The 15,539-nt window shown below is 51.0% G+C and overlaps 5 protein-coding genes across 5 annotated transcripts; 2 read left to right on the top strand and 3 right to left on the bottom strand.

The window, feature by feature from the left end:
* Window positions 1-132: 132 nt before the first annotated feature.
* Window positions 133-3,797, bottom strand: N7525_004206 (plasma-membrane proton-efflux P-type ATPase; the record flags this gene model as incomplete). Its single annotated transcript, XM_002566022.2, has 4 exons — window positions 133-176; window positions 239-2,345; window positions 2,408-2,638; window positions 2,721-3,797. 4 exons carry the CDS (start codon window positions 3,795-3,797, stop codon window positions 133-135), a joined length of 3,459 nt encoding a protein of 1,152 aa, XP_002566068.2.
* A 309-nt stretch (window positions 3,798-4,106) lies between these two features.
* On the top strand, window positions 4,107-4,379 carry N7525_004205 (uncharacterized protein; the record flags this gene model as incomplete). The annotated part of the gene is made up of 1 exon (XM_002566023.2): window positions 4,107-4,379. One exon carries the CDS (start codon window positions 4,107-4,109, stop codon window positions 4,377-4,379), a length of 273 nt encoding a protein of 90 aa, XP_002566069.2.
* A 1,042-nt stretch (window positions 4,380-5,421) lies between these two features.
* On the top strand, window positions 5,422-7,464 carry N7525_004204 (uncharacterized protein; the record flags this gene model as incomplete). The annotated part of the gene is made up of 10 exons (XM_061212949.1): window positions 5,422-5,452; window positions 5,653-5,756; window positions 5,805-6,063; window positions 6,117-6,147; window positions 6,203-6,284; window positions 6,344-6,381; window positions 6,432-6,526; window positions 6,584-6,975; window positions 7,051-7,192; window positions 7,253-7,464. The coding sequence occupies 10 exons, from the start codon at window positions 5,422-5,424 to the stop codon at window positions 7,462-7,464; spliced, it is 1,386 nt and encodes a 461-aa protein (XP_061069970.1).
* A 532-nt stretch (window positions 7,465-7,996) lies between these two features.
* On the bottom strand, window positions 7,997-9,803 carry N7525_004203 (origin of replication complex subunit 5 family protein; the record flags this gene model as incomplete). The annotated part of the gene is made up of 3 exons (XM_002566025.2): window positions 7,997-9,121; window positions 9,188-9,565; window positions 9,651-9,803. 3 exons carry the CDS (start codon window positions 9,801-9,803, stop codon window positions 7,997-7,999), a joined length of 1,656 nt encoding a protein of 551 aa, XP_002566071.2.
* A 987-nt stretch (window positions 9,804-10,790) lies between these two features.
* Window positions 10,791-14,943, bottom strand: N7525_004202 (uncharacterized protein; the record flags this gene model as incomplete). The annotated part of the gene is made up of 5 exons (XM_002566026.1): window positions 10,791-11,911; window positions 11,977-12,943; window positions 12,998-13,253; window positions 13,313-13,740; window positions 14,659-14,943. The coding sequence occupies 5 exons, from the start codon at window positions 14,941-14,943 to the stop codon at window positions 10,791-10,793; spliced, it is 3,057 nt and encodes a 1,018-aa protein (XP_002566072.1).
* Window positions 14,944-15,539: the final 596 nt, after the last annotated feature.

Here is a 15,539-nt window from a genome sequence, read left to right as displayed (position 1 = left end):
ATCGCCCCTCTCTCAATTCTCCTCGACATGATAAAATCATTGAAATTCACCCATCAGAGACATCCCCATTGATCATCATCAGTTCATCATCTTTCATCACCATTGACTGCAGTACGAGTCGGTTTCAAACCACTAACACCGCTCATGCTGTGTGGCCATTCGCTGCATATTCAGACCTATGACCGGTTAGTGACCCGTACCAAAGATGTGAGGAAGAATGGGGTTTCTGCTAACTTACCTAAGTCTTCCCGCGAGCGCTTTTTGTCCTTCGGAGGTCTTCCGCAATGCACAATGTTGTTGAAAATTGGCGAGTCATGCATTCCGAGATAAGCTAGGAGGCACAAAGCTGTCCACCCGAAGGAAATAACCCACACCCGGGCAACGGTTACCCAGGACATGGCTTCACCGAAGACACCGAATTTGGCTATCAATGTTGCGGCAACATTGACACAAAGCACGGCAACGGTAAGGGCAAAAGATGGGCGATTGTTTCGCTGAAAGATCGGTTCAGATCTATCCATGCGAGTGATCAGAATCAACCAGCTCTGCGTCAGAGCAATCTCCAGGAAGAGGACCTCGTCTCGCGAACCCTTGCCTTCGATCACACCTCCCTCTTCACCTTGCACCAGCATGGTGGCCAACGTCAGCCAGGTACCCATTGCAAGAATGACCCCTAGAACCAATGCTTCCCCCCAGAGCTTGTGCATGTTCCATTTGACAGGGGAGTGAGAATAAGTCGCCTTGTCATAGGCAATAGTCAAGGTCGCAATGTCGGCAAAGACAGCGAGAATGAGAAGCAGGCGCACGTCGAGAGTCTCATCCTTGATCAAGATCCACAGTCCGAGGAACATCTCGAGGTGAAGAGACAGGGCGATCCGGAAGTTCACGTACGAATACATACGGTGAAATATCTGCCGAGCGATCTTGATCGCCACGATTATTGCGGACAGACCAGGTTCCAAGAAGACAATGTCAGAAGCAGAACGGGCCGCATCGGTTGCGCCCTCCACCGCGATTCCCGTGTCCGCCTTCTTCAAGGAAGGTGCGTCGTTCACACCATCACCGGTCATTGCCACCAGATAACCGCGCTGCTGCAGTATCTCAACCACATTGTACTTGTGCTGGGGGAAGACTTCTGCGAAGCCGTCAGCCCCCTCAACAAAGTCATTCACTTCCGAACCGGACATGGAGCCGGCGCCAGTGACACCAAGGCGCTCAGCATTGTATATGTTGGTCCCCAGTCCGAGTCTGCGTGCCGTTTCGCGTGCGATGGCGACTGCATCGCCCGTCAGTATCTTGATAGAGAGTCCCAGACGCTGGGCCTCGGCAACTGTCTTAGCAGTGTCATGACGTGGGGGATCCAAGCATGGCACAATTCCCAGAATCTCCCATGGCCGTCCGTCACGCTTGCGAGCGACACCGATCGCACGGAATCCTCGGTTAGCAAACTCGTTGACCTTGCCTTCGTATTCCTTGACGAAGGCCTCGCAGAGTGGCGTCTCGTTCTCCACTGTCCTCAGAATGGTCATAGGAGCACCCTTCATACAACAGACCTTCTCGCCATCCGGAGCTTGCACATAGGCAACGACCTTTTTTGACACAGGATCGAACGGCGCGAAATCAAGTGTCTTGTACGAGGCGATCCGAGATATGGCCGATTTGAAGTGGCGAAGTCCTTTGATGAACACTCTGTCAATGGCATCGAGCCCGCCCTTCTTTCGAGTAGCCGCAAGACATGCAGTTACCATCAGCTCTTCCGCATTTACTCCAGGGGTTAAGTATGGGGCTTCCAGAGTCAGTCTGTTTTGGGTGAGTGTTCCCGTTTTGTCTGAACAGAGCATCCCCGCCCCAGCCAACGACTCGATAGCTTGGAGATTTGTCACAATAGCCTGGTGTTTGGCGAGACAAGCCGCACCAACAGCCATTGTTGTGGTGACAACCACGGGGAGACCGACTGGGACTCCAATAATGGTGATTGCGAGCGAGAACTCAAGTATCTTGACAGCGGGGTTTGAGCGAAAGAAGCAGCTGATCCAGATAATCAGAAGATTGAAAAAGACCAGAATCAGAAGGGTATTGGAAATTGAGTCCATGACCCGAGTGAAGTGGCCTTTGGTAGCGCCAGCCTTGTTCACCAGGGCGGCCGCATTCCCCACAAATGTATGGTCACCAGTCGCGGTCACAACCATGAACGCAGTCCCACGTTTGACTGTCGAGGAGGCAAATACTTTATCACCGTGGTGCTTATCTACGGCGAGCGATTCTCCTGTGATTCCAGACTGATCAACTTGAACGCAGACGTCGTCATCACATATCAGCCTGCCATCTGCTGCAACGATTGTGCCCTGAACGGAATATTAGCATCAAAATCTTCTTTCCTTTTTTTTTCAAATCGCCGTGAACTCACATCTGTCACGCGAATGATATCACCAATCACAATCTCTTCAGTGCCTATGTCCACGATTCTGCCGTTGCGAACCACGCAAGCTCTCGTGGCAAGGGTTCTCTTCAGACTGTCGACAATGTTGTCGGCCTTGTATTCCTGACAAAATGCAACCAGGGCGTTAAATATGAGCAGGAAAACCATGACTCCGAAATCCAACCAGTGGCGCAGGGCGGCGGCTACGATCGCGGCAAACTGGAATTGAGAAAAAAAGAATTGTCAGTACTTGCATCTTCTAACCACGCTATCGTGGTCAATGATGAACAGTCTTGCTCACCTCCATCACCCACTGGACCGGTCCCATCAGAAAGGAAAGAAACTTCATGAGGCGGTTCTGTTTCTGTTCCTTCAGGCGATTCCAGCCATACTTCTTCCGCCGAATGAGCACCTCGTCATCGTTCAGGCCCTCGTCGACATTGGTCTCCAGCAGAGCAGGAGAGTATCCGGGAGTTTCGTCAGCACGGATAGTATTTTCGTCCACATCAGGTTCGTTTCCATCTTCGACCTCCAGTTCAGCAATGAGGCGGTCCAGATCTTCTTCGCTCTCTTCATTGGAAGGGTTGCCGGGGTTCAATGTCTTCGAGACAGGAGAGGAAGATTTGCCATTTCCTTGAACAGGGACGACGCTGTCTTTGTTTTCGACGATAGTGGAAGCTTGCGATTCCGATTCGGAAGCCACGTTGGGACCAATCTGAGCATCGTCGTCAATGGGGGCCTGAGCCTGAGCCCGAGCCCGTCGACGGCCGAGACGATCATCCCGGGCCTTGGCACCAGCAAGCAAACTAGAACGGAACAGTGCAATTTGATCTTGCTGTTCGGCTAGCATGCTGTCGCTTCGTTCATGGTCTTCAATGGAAGAATCATCCTCCAGGTAATTGTTCAGGCTGGTACGGAACTTGTGATACTTTTCCTCATCGCTGAGGACTTGGGAATCGTCGTGCTGCACTTGACCATCGTCAAGCTCTTCCTCTCCCAGGATGGAAAATCTGTTCGAGAAGGAAAGAGATGTGTTGGTATGCTTGGTCAGGAAAGGCCGGGCTGCGGTAATATCCGAGTTCGAGTGACCCAGGCTGCCAGCCGAGGAGTTTGGGATAACCCCTGCCAGGCTACTGGTCTGGATGGGAGGCAGCTCAGAATGGCCACGTCGGTTGGAAAGACCGACAGATTCGTTCTGCTGGTTCTGTTCCTGGGAACTTCCCTGTGGCATGCTTTCAAGAAGGCTTCCACGTGGCAGAGTACCAGCGGCACGGTCACCTTCGTTGTCGGCGACATCTTGAGTCAAAGGCTTGTCTGCCGGATGGCTCCTGAGTGGTGCGTTCCGCTGATCCATCACGTCAGACTTAGGTCTGGCCATGATGGGGGAACGGCGGTAAACGCTGAAAGAAATCAGCAAACCGTCAAACAAAAAGGCACATATACAATGCAATGCACACTTTCATGCAAGAAGTGTGAGCTGATACATCATTGATGGATACGACAAGATGGGATGAAACATGAACAGGAAGGCACACTGAGAGGTCGTGTCTCGCCGCTGCCTCTGGGAGCGAGACACCCAGAGGCAGCGAGACACCGGCGCTCAAAAGACAAAAGAACAACCGTTCAGGTATACACTTACATGAAAAGAAACGGTTTATGCTCTGGCTTCAGCAGATGTGAATAAAAGATGATGAGGATGAATGTGGAGAAGGGTGTTGTGGGATGCGAGGAGAAAGAAGAAGTTGGAGAGACCGAGGATCGAGGGGTTTATGAAGGCGCGACCCCGGCCACAACAAGGGCGACGGCGACGGCGACGGCGACGACAACGAAGAGACCACTAGGCGACAGCTACCTCGAGAACATTTCTCACTACAGACGCCTGCCTACGCCTGCCTTTGCTTTGTTCGGTATACACTGTCGTCTCTCGGCATTATACAGAATGACCCATTACTGTGAATAACTGGCTCTTTCTTCCAAGCATGGGAGACTCCATCGTATCTACGTCCATGGGGACTCATTATACGGGCCAATTTTACGGTCGGAAAATATGCTGCAGCTGAGCAGAGCCTATTATGAGCTCCCAGGCTATGGTGTTGGATGCTGCAGGTCATCGTACCTAGATAGCTTGCGTTGCCTGAGCAGGATCATGCACTGGAAAGAGTCTCGATAAGACGACGCTTATCGTTGGCTCTCCGCCCAGGGTGCTTATGCTTATCGGAGCTTTGAGAGTCTACGATAAGCCAATCCATAACACCTCTTTCAACCCGCTGAACATTGAAAGCATGAGTCATGTATGATTCGCGTCTTCAAGTCAGACTGGTTTGCTCGCAGCTTAGCGCCAGAAAGTCTTTTCACAGTCTGATATTCGTCAATGGTACTGGCAGATACTGACTGCATTCTGCATATGTGGACTATTTCCAAGTATGTATCTTCTGGTGCAATTGGAAAGCACGATCATGGATATCCTCAATTGATTCAGCACAACGTTGAATCTGGAAAACCAAGAACAGGATTTACTTGGGGATAGTCTCCATACATATATGCTCGGGTAAAATTGGATAAAACCTCCCCAATTCCCTCGCAAAAACCAGAATAGAAGATGCTTTAGTGTTGAGATGTAGTTCTTTTTAGGGCAGGTATATCAAAGTGGTGGCCTGAGGCACCCGAAGGTTAATCTGACATATTACCTAATCTCACGTCACCCTCCCGAGCCTTTCACCTGAGCAGATTCAATATCTGCGATGACTGCGTGTGTGTACTTGATTATCTCCCTTATCTCATATGGGTATCTAGATAGACTTGTTATTGTTATTGTTATTGTTTATGTTTGTCTTCGAGGAAGTTTGAATCCACTATGGTTCTTCGTTTGTGCTAGACACTCGAAAAGTGGAAGAAGTCCCATGACCATCTCAATACCGTGAACATAGGAGTATTTCCCACTTTGTGCATTCACCCTATCCTTTGCATCTCCAACATCGCGTGTCAGCGTGTCATCAGCAACCATGGCTCCTGAAATCCCAGGGTTCTATTATGGTATGTCTGTTTTCATGCGTTTCTTCCCTTCTGCGGAGGTATGCGAGGGCAGTACGTAAAGGCGCGTGCTTCTGCGTGCCAGTGTCACACACAAGCTGTATTGTACTTGCAAGCCTCTGGACTACTGCCATATACGCGCAGTGGCCAAGTACCCCGCTACACGCTCTAACTCCTGTGTCAACTCATACTGACTATCACAGACCCGGAGAAGAAGAAGTACTTCAAGATTCAAGCCAACCATGCTGCACCTCCTAATGCACAGTACTCACAGCAAGCCGTGAAACGAAAGCGGTCTGAACTGATGGTACGTAAGAGAGATCTGCGTATTATTGCATTTGCTGATCAATCGCAGAAACGTGAAAACAAGACACGATTCAGACAACGTGAGAATAAAGAGACAATCCGAAAAGCTGCATCGTTGAAGCACCCTTTGGTGAATCTGCAAAGAGAGATCGGAGTCATTGTATCCTCCCGTGCCAGGCAAGAACAGCAGGCTCGCATTCAGGCCAGCCAACTGCACCGTGGGGAACTCCATCGTTTCGAGCCATGGCCTAACTCCTACAGCATCCGACATGTCTTGCGCAACCCACGTTCTGGGACATTGATTGCCGGTGAGTTTCATTGGCTTTTATGATCCCGATGCGTGGCTAACATGCATAACAAGGCTCGGCTCGCGGATATGAATCGTCTGTATCGTAAGTTGATAGGCTTGTGGCAATCGAATGTTGACTACTACTAACCAGAGAGCAGGGTCTGTTTCCCTGACATTGACGAGTCACAGTGGAGCTATGATCACACTATGGAAAGGGTGTTATTCAGAGAGCCGTACTGGGTGAGCACATGCGTCCCGGCACTTCGTTCCACTGAAGACACGTTTAACACCCCTTCTAGTTAGGATCAATGTCTCTGAGTCACTCAGGATACCTCCTGTACGTCTCCATACAGAGCTATCTAATAGTCTCACTGCTAACAGCTCCAGTGCAACCATGAACGAAGGACCGCAGGGCGACTGCTTCCTTTCGGCCCATCTCCTCCCAGAACCCGACGAAGGTGGCAACTACCGCTGGCCAACATGTACGGTGCTATATGTATCTATATCCCCAGACACCGCGCTTACCCAAAGTTTTCCAGTCTCGCATCCGATCCGGATCAGACCCCACTACCCAATGTCGTTCTGGTGCTCCGCGGCGCAGCCCACAGGATCAACCGCCCACTTCGCCATAGGAACTTCAGAAGGCCTCCACACCCTGGAGGGTACTAGTAGTCATTGGTGCCTATCGAAGAAGCCATTCAAGGGCAATACAGTTTCGACGGGCAACAGACGACGCTCCCAGCGCACCCAGAGCGTGCACGCCGTGGAATGGATGTCGCCCGACGTGATTGCGGCGGGACAGAAGAACTCCAAAATCTTCCTCCACGATCTTCGCAGTGGTGGCAGTGCCACACGTCTCCAACACAGCGATGCCGTGATGGAAATGAAGCAGATGGACGAATACCGGCTCGTGGCAGCAGGTCCTACCTCGGTACGTGACGCTGTCTGCTCTTATTTTCTTTCCTATTCCACACGGCCCTCGGGTGTTAACTGACATCCATCTCAGCTACGAATGTACGACCTCCGCTTCGCGCCAACGACGCTTAAATATCATGACTCCTCGAAGCCCTACCTCACTTTCCCCGATTTCTCCTCACTCCCGTTCCCAACCTTCGACCTGAGCACCGAGCTAGGTCTTCTGGCCAGTCGTACGTTTCTCTTGAACTTCGGAATCACCCCGATTTTTAGCTTGTCTGATGCTAACATAGGCCTCGCTTTAGCCTCCCAAGACTGCAAAGTCCAGCTCTTCTCTCTTCAGACCGGACTCCAGGTCTCCTCGCCTCTCACAGGGCGTCAATACTCCTCTCCACCTAGCTGCGTGCGATTCGAGTACGGGAACGATACCCCGGAGTGGCGGGGGCCGCATGGACCGAGTTTGTTGGTCGGCACGGATGACGTGGTTGAGCAGTGGACATGGTAGGCGTGGGCGGGATTTTGGCGCTGGTTGTTTTTCGGCGTTTCATTTCTCTTGTATGGGGACTCTGCGCATGGTCTTTGGTGTTTCTTGGCGATTCGTTTTTGAGCTCGGTTGTTATTCTGCATTGGCGTTCGAAGGCAGCAAGTGGACCCATTATATGTGATGATTATTTTCTACTGCAAGCATGCAAGTGTGGTAGGTGGACCGGAGGATTAGCGACGTCGAATCCTAAGATATCTTACAACTCTACTCTCCTATGTACACAGTAAAGAATTACCTCCAAGGGATAGCACGATAGTCGTGGGCCTTGCGACTATGCCACAATCTACGATGTCCAAGTATATAACTTGCATACGGATATAGGCAATGCTCAAGTGAAATGATAACATGGGTATAATTGACCTAACTACAAGTAAAACCAGTATGCAATGCAGGACCAAGCCAGGAACTCCCGTTGACAAATGCAAGAACAAAACGCCAGTACAAGGACCAAGTCAGCTCCGGTAGCACTCCCTCGTCCCCAGGAAGAACTGAATCAGTCCAGACCACCAGCCAACCATTCGCCAACCTCGACACCAATACCCTTAGCCAACTCACCGATCCAGTCACCAGAGACATTGACACACCACTTATCTCCCGCATCAGCAGTGGTATTCCCACTACTAGTCGCCATAGCACTATGGCTCGCAGCGGGAACGACGAGCCGTAGGCGGCGCAGCGTTGCGAGTTCAGCGTAGATACGGTCTGCGACAGCTGCAACCCGAAGTGGGGTTGCTGGGGGGTTCGGGTCAATCGCATGGTAGATAGCCAGGAGACGTTCTAGGGGGAAAGGACGGGCCGTGAGAATAGTAGATGGACCAGCGATGCCTGCGCCACCTCCGATGGCGGATGTGGTGGCCGAGGAGGTTGCGAAGGCAGAGGAGAGAGTTGACTTTGTGATGCGGGTTTTGGTTCGCTTTCCTTTCTTGTTGGGGGTTGAAGGGTCGTCGTTTGCGGCTCGTCTCTCTTCTGCCTGGGCCTGGGAGAGGACTTTCAAACGCCGGCGGTGGTGGGCACGCTTGTTCCGGGCTGAAAGAGACGATGAGGAGAATTTGGAGAAGAAGATTGTATCCAGTCGTTGAGGCGTGTGCGAGGCCAGATATGCGGACGTGAGGATCAGGGTCGAGAAATATGGCAGAGAAGGGAGAGCCGAAGGCATAGCAGTTTTCGCAAGCGGGGCCCGTTTGGCGCTGGCAGGAGTCTCGTCGGGGACAATGCGGTGCACTAGTGCAGACTCGCCCTGATGTCGGAAGATGGCTCTGTTTTTGACGAGCAGTCGCGAGAAGTCCCACTCGGTGTTTCCGCCTGGGGGCGTTTCGCCATTCACGACAGGCGCAACGAACCGGGGCCACAATCTGTCACATATGGATCGGAAGTCCGGTATGGAACCTGCTGTCGGTCCAACCAATGAGTCGTAGACTGTAGAGACAAAGTACGGGTATACCCGCGAGGAGGTTTCATCGGGCAAGCCGTCCAAGGCTGGCGCATCCAAACTGAGGATAATGTGGATGGCCTCCTTGCGGGTATAGGGTGGGAAGCTGACATGCGGGACCGCTGCGCTTTGAAGGAACAATGGCCGTGGAGTCGAGCTAAGGACCAGAACAACACAAAGCGACGGAATCTAGGAATCATCCGGTTAGCCGCAACATTCTATACCCAGTAAAAGTCGTCCAAAGCCAGGACTCACGATCTCGCCTAGCCGTGCCAGTGCTGACAGTAGAGTATTCGGTGCCTCTCTTTGTCTGTCGATCTCATCTAGCACCAGCACGAATTTGCCTTGGTTGTCAACGGGCCTCGCTGCCAGGCACTCCTCAAGCAAGACTGCAAGGCCACTAACTTGCTCGCATCTTCCCTTGCCAGAGTTCTCCCATTCTTCTTTCTGGCTAAGTGCCTCCAGTGTATTCCATAGGATTTTCGTTAGGAGATGCCGTCCCGTAATACATTCCGAGCTCCTGACAATCGCGTGCGGCACTTTGACAGTTGCGAGGACGGCCCGGAGGATAGTCGATTTGCAGGTCGCAGAGATGCCATGGACGACTAATGTTGGAGGACTAGGAATGTGAGGCTATTCAAAGAGCGCTGGGGGTCAGCCACTTTCTCCGAGGATGATTGGCGAATGTCAAGGATTATTGTCGACATATTAAACTCACACCTAAAAGACTGGCTAGCTGCCGTATCTGGACATCGCGACAGGGCCATTGTGTGCTCAACGAGCTGGCAACCTCTTTTGGTAGCATGGGCGGGCCAGTCGGTTTGTTTCTGATCCTGTAGGCTGAATTGGTGACAAAAGCAACTTGCGGCATCTCGCTGAAGCTCCGAAGGGCGACTTCCTTTGGGACGCACGTGATCACGCGTCGCGCTGCAAATTTGGCGACGAAACTGAAGGAATTACGAAAATCAAGAATATATGGAAATGTACGACGGCTAAAGATGGAGAGAATTGTATGAAAACTTAATTCAGCTTTCCATTGCTAAAATACATGCAAAAAGTGTGTGCAGGGTCATGCATGACGAAGATCTGGCCCAAGGACCAAATGACACCTATCATCAATCTCAAGAAGCAGCAAGCTGGCAAAATAACCAAGGTGATGAATGGATAAAGGCTCCTGAGCCCTTGCAATATCCATGCTCAGCCCAGCTTGCATGCAACAATGAACCAATGGGAAGGAACAGGCACAACACAGAACGCAGTTCGAAAAAGCAAGGCGCAAAAGTACAACGTTGAATGGGTAAAAATAAAAGTTGAAAATCACAATGGGGAAGCGAAAAAGAAAAAGAAAAAAGAAACAAAAACAACCCAAGCCCGACGAACCAGTCCTCAAATCAAGGCAATAGACCAGATTGTTCAAAGGAACGATCCAAAACCATTGCCAGATACCCTCAAGACCTAGGCATGCAAGGCATTAGGGGAGGAAAACCAGGGGAAAGGGGGAAAGCGAGGAATACAAGATGTCGAGAAAACAAATAAAGCAGAGGAACATAGTTCCAACGAAGTCTGCATCATGCACGGGTCGCTTCATGAAAAGTATGCAGTATGCAACATGGGCCAAATGCAATGATCATGGCACATTGCTTCAAAGGTGTATGCAGTAAAACGCAAGTGTGGTAAATCATGGGATAGATGATCATGGCATGTGCAGTTGATTGATGTAGGCCCAGTTCGATGACAGCGTAAAAAGTAACCGTAAAATCGTAAGGAAAAAAAAAAAAAAAAGTTTCGTCGCGTCGTCTCACTATGAGTACACTGGGGTTGTGAAAGACAAACACTGGTGTGGGTGTCCCAACCCCAATCAGAAGTAGTTCTGTATTTGCTGCGGGCCGAGCTTCGTGGACAGCTGAGGGGTGGGCGCAGTGTAAACGGATGAGGTGTCACTTTGTCCGGAAGGAGTGTTGGAAGCAGAGCTCTGGGAGGATTGAGGTACATAGGTCTGGTTGCCGTATCCGCCGGATGAGCTCGAAGATTGAGTACTCTGAGTACCAGGCTGATGGTATATGAACGGTTTCTGCAGCAAGGTCTTCGGGACCTGCGAGGTAGTGCTCATCTCATTGGGGGTGACCTGGCCACTGGTAGCAGCGCTGCTACCGTTACTGCGGCCATTGGTATCCGCAGCCATGATCTTGCCAGCAATACGGCGACCATGAGGAGTCTGACGGATAGACGGAAGAATAGGACGAACGGCCTCCACAATGCGGTTGCGAGTTTCGAGATCACAGAAGTCCATGGCAGTCTGAACAACGTAGTTCGCAAATGAATCACGCAACATCTTCTCAAGCTCATTTCCCGCCAGGAATTCGTCAATCATCTGACGCTTCATGTAGTTATCTGCAGTCCGGAGGCACTTCTCGATCACATTGGAGCTGAATTTCTGCTTGGAAAGCTGAGGAATATTGCCTGCAAAGGTAGAGCACAGCGGGTTGGTGAAGCTGGGCTCCGCAAGGTCCAGAATGTATTGCACAACATAATTTCCGAAGGGATCCTGAACCAAAGCAAACGAATGCGAGGTGATCTGCGAAATCAGACGAGCCTTCTGGTGACCCGAAGCATGATCAATGCAACGCTGAAGGACACAACATCCATGGCGATGAGTACCAACAACCACACAATTGCCTCCGACAGCTTCGTAAATGAACTCGGCGTCCTCGGGAGTGAGGCGGTTGAGGCATTTCTGAATAACGTGGTTGCCATTCAGATCCTGCACCAGATCAACAACATGATACTGCAACGCATTGATGACTGTCTGAGTCTGCTTCGAGGTCGAGATGAATTCAATCATCTTCTGCAGTGCGCGGGTTCCATGCTGATTCAGGGCAATCTTGACCAGCTCAGGCGCAGCATTGTCAATCAAAGCAGTGCGTTGTTCGTCGTTGGAATATTCTAGCAACTTCTGGCATAGATAATTTCCAAATGGATCTGTTCAAGGGAGAAAGGTTAGTAATGTCAATGGGGTTGAATGGCCGAAGGCGTGTGGTTCATACCGGTCATGAGCTCAATAACATGCATGTAAGTCTCGCTGAAAATCAACTGCACGTGTTCCGGATTACGCTCCTCCAACTTGCGCTGCAAGTATCGGCAACCGTGCTGGTCCTTGCACAGGCTGTACAACTCACCCTTGTAATGCTCCAAAGGGTAGTTGCCGAAACGAGTGAGCTGAGTCGCATCATTCTCCTGGCGACGCTGAACCATGTTGCCTCGGGCTACAGGTTCACTAAACCGGAATCCAGTACCATAGCCAGTATAGGCATTGCTGTATGCAGGAGCTCCTGCGAAGTTTTGCATGTGGCCGTTGATCGGGGTTGCTTGGCCGACATATGGCTGGATTCCATAATTGAAGGCAGGAACCGCAGGGACTTGGAATGGCAACCCCATTTGAACAACCGAACCACGAACATGGGCGGCAGATGCAGCGGAAGCGAGCTGAGGCCCGAAAGCTGGAGCATTGGCGTGTAAAGTCGATTGATTACCGTAGAACTCAGTTTCATCGAACTCGGGCTTAACCTGGCTGTTCACGCCACTCTGGGGAATGCGTCCCATGCTCGTATTGTGGTGATGCATATGCTCATTGTGAGTCTTGGGAGGAGTAATAGCGTTGCCAGCTCCATTTCCCTTAACCGTAGGCAGATCACTGGTGGAGTATGATGACTGCAAAGCATTGGGCCGGCTCGAGGCAACAGGAGTTGTTACCTCATCGTGGCGGTCATCATGGTGGTCGTCATGGAAGGTAATCTGGCTTCCCATGGAACGACGAGCACCGTGGCGTGACGTGTGGACAGAGTTGCTGTGATCATCATTGTTCTGGCCTCCCAGCTGCTCCAAGCGCCCAAAGTTCTGGATATTCTGCGGCATACTCTGGTGAGACGACCGGTGCCGACTGTGGTTGGAATAATTCTCGGAGCCTGGTGCACGAGGGTTGGCGAGATCGTGGGCATCAGGGTTTGCCGACAACTAATCAGATGATTAGGTTTCGGGATGTTGTGTGTTCAATCGTGGGAAACTTACCATGTTGGAGTCACCACGACGGGACAGCGTCGGAAACTTGTCGTCAGGCTCGGTCAATTTGATGTAACTTTTGATGTCAGGGGTCGACAGGCGTTCCAGCTCTCTCAGATGGCTATGGGGCTTGTCTTCGTCGCTGGGGAAAAGGTACTTGGGCACATTGAAGGTGTCAAGGCGTGATCCATTCAAACCGGAGATGCTGGACCGATGAGTCTGGCCATTCGGGTTGCCGGAGGGCAGCGAGTATCGATGGGCAGCACTAAGGAAATATTAGCTACGCCTTTGATGACACGAATCGAAACATTGGATTCCACTCACGATGGGCCCGATCGGAAGGGAGAGGTAGGATCAGCAAGGAAGTCGTCCTTCTCGGAGTTTCGTCGTGAACCAGGAACAGAGTGTCCAGCAAATCGGTCAATCGACGGCTGAGCGGGCTGTGAAACAGCCTGGGGTGAAGTCAAAGCTGAAGGAGCAAAGGCGTTGAAAAAGCCGGGCGAAGAGGTCACACTAGAGGTGGAGAAACGAGAAGGGCGGCCAAAGGCACTCGACACAGTAGTATCGCGGTACTCAGGCGGGGTAGTTGGCTCACTGACTGGACCAGAGATGCCAGCCTGGGCCAAGTCGCGCGCGAGCTGGTCCATCTCCAATTTCTCACGAGCGTGTTGAAGATCCAGGATTTTCATGTCCTCTTCGAAACGGCGTTTCTGTTCACGCATGTACTCGATATGTTGTCTCTTTTTCTCAAACTGTTAACATGTCAGATGTGATTCCCAGAATGATGCTAATGATGTTGTTCAAGCAAAAGGGTGGGAAGTTTGGGAAAGGTATCAGTTTGAACGGAGTGAGAGAAATGAAGTTCAAACAACTTGAACGACAGAGTTGTCAAGGACTGCACAAGACTCCCACGAAGACACTTGAAAGGCATAAAACCAAAACAGATATCTTCATAGAGACCCCACAGAACGATCACTTGCACGAGAGACACCAACCGAAAAAACGATGTAGAGTCGAGAAGAAACGGGAATGTAACGGGAATGTAACGAGTAATAGACGGCAAATAGCGCAGGCAAAGAACTTGTTCGAATCCGAAGATATGCAGACGGGGAACGGGGAACTGAAGCAGCAAATAAAAGAAGAAGCAAAGGGGGAATGCCAAGCTGTGGTTTTTATACCAACCCGAGTGGTATTGCAGCCTAGCAGGCAAGAATCAACTTGAAGTCTGAATAGACTCAGAAAAGACGGATATGAACCGCCAATAGGCGTCAATCGCACTTCGTGGAATCGTTGACCGATGGAAAATAGGAGGGGGGATGAATATAGAACAATAGGGCAATTGAATGAGGGGAATAAGAATGATAAATAACGGTGGATGAATAGCGGTGGTTGAATGGTGAGAGATGAATGGTGGGAGATGAATGGCGGTGGATGAATAGGGACAGGCTCGTCAATTCAAGCTGCAGGCACATAAACGTGATATGGCAGAAGTTGATTGAACCTTCAGAGACCTCTTTAATTTTCAAGGATCTTGCAGAGGCCGGGCAACCAGGACACCAATTCAAGCAACCCCCTCATCACCCACCAACATGCAATGGAAACGGAGAAAGGTACGCAGGCTTAATGCATAGGGACAATTGCTAACTCAAAAAAGAAATTATGGTCCTTACCGAAGACAACAAATCCACCGGATCTTGAGAGCCAGAGCTTGAGACAGATCCCGAGCTTGGATTCAAATAATTCCATGACGAGAACTTGCTCGAATCGGTTGTAAACCGACGTTGCAGGTTTGCTCGCACATCACCAGCTGGGCGAGACGAGAATCCCGATCCAAAGTTCGAATGACCCGGGGAAAGAGAAGTGTACCCAGGGAACGCAGATTCCGAGGGCGGGGATCGTGGGGATGGGAATCGCAGCTCGTCGAGGCGTTCGCTCAGCCCGTGCTTGAAGGCCATCGTGGGCAGGCCGAATTGTTCAACTATATGCCAAAAACGACGCCCGGTCAGCAAATATAGGGATTTGTTGACGCCAAAAACGGGTTTTTAGGGGAGCTTCTCCGGGGAAGCAATTACGACCAGCCCCAGATATTGTGACGCGACGTCTTCCGCTGGCCGAAGAATATCCGAACGGGAGGAAAGGGTGGGCTGGCGGTGTGTGTGTCTCGTCGGCGTTTCAAGCAAGGGGAAATCGAGAGAGGGGCTGAGGGGTTGACCAGGCGGAGACGATCTGCGCTCGCAAAAAGGGCCTAACTCACACAATGAACGCCTCGAGAGGAGTCAAATCCGGTTGATGGGAGAAGTGCTATATGAACTCAAGCTGCGCAAGTCATCTATGGACAATTTTGACAGGAAATATCGTGTGTATCTGACGATGCGGAGATCAGTAGGGAGTTGCAGAGTGGGATAAAGCTCCTCTTACCGCTCCGACTTAGCGAACACCGAGGGATCGAGGCGCGGACGTAATGAGCGTGTCGCGAGAGGAAATACAACCTAACAATGACCGAAACGAACGATACAAAACTGTTGTACAAAAATGGAGTCGCAAAGGAAGA

Source organism: Penicillium rubens (genome assembly GCF_028828025.1).
Source record: "Penicillium rubens strain IBT 27055 chromosome Unknown utg000002l_segment0_segment0, whole genome shotgun sequence".
Classification (NCBI taxonomy): Eukaryota; Fungi; Ascomycota; class Eurotiomycetes; order Eurotiales; family Aspergillaceae; genus Penicillium; species Penicillium rubens.
The sequence above is the reverse complement of the archived record's forward strand: the minus strand, read 5'-3'. Positions and strand labels throughout refer to the sequence as shown.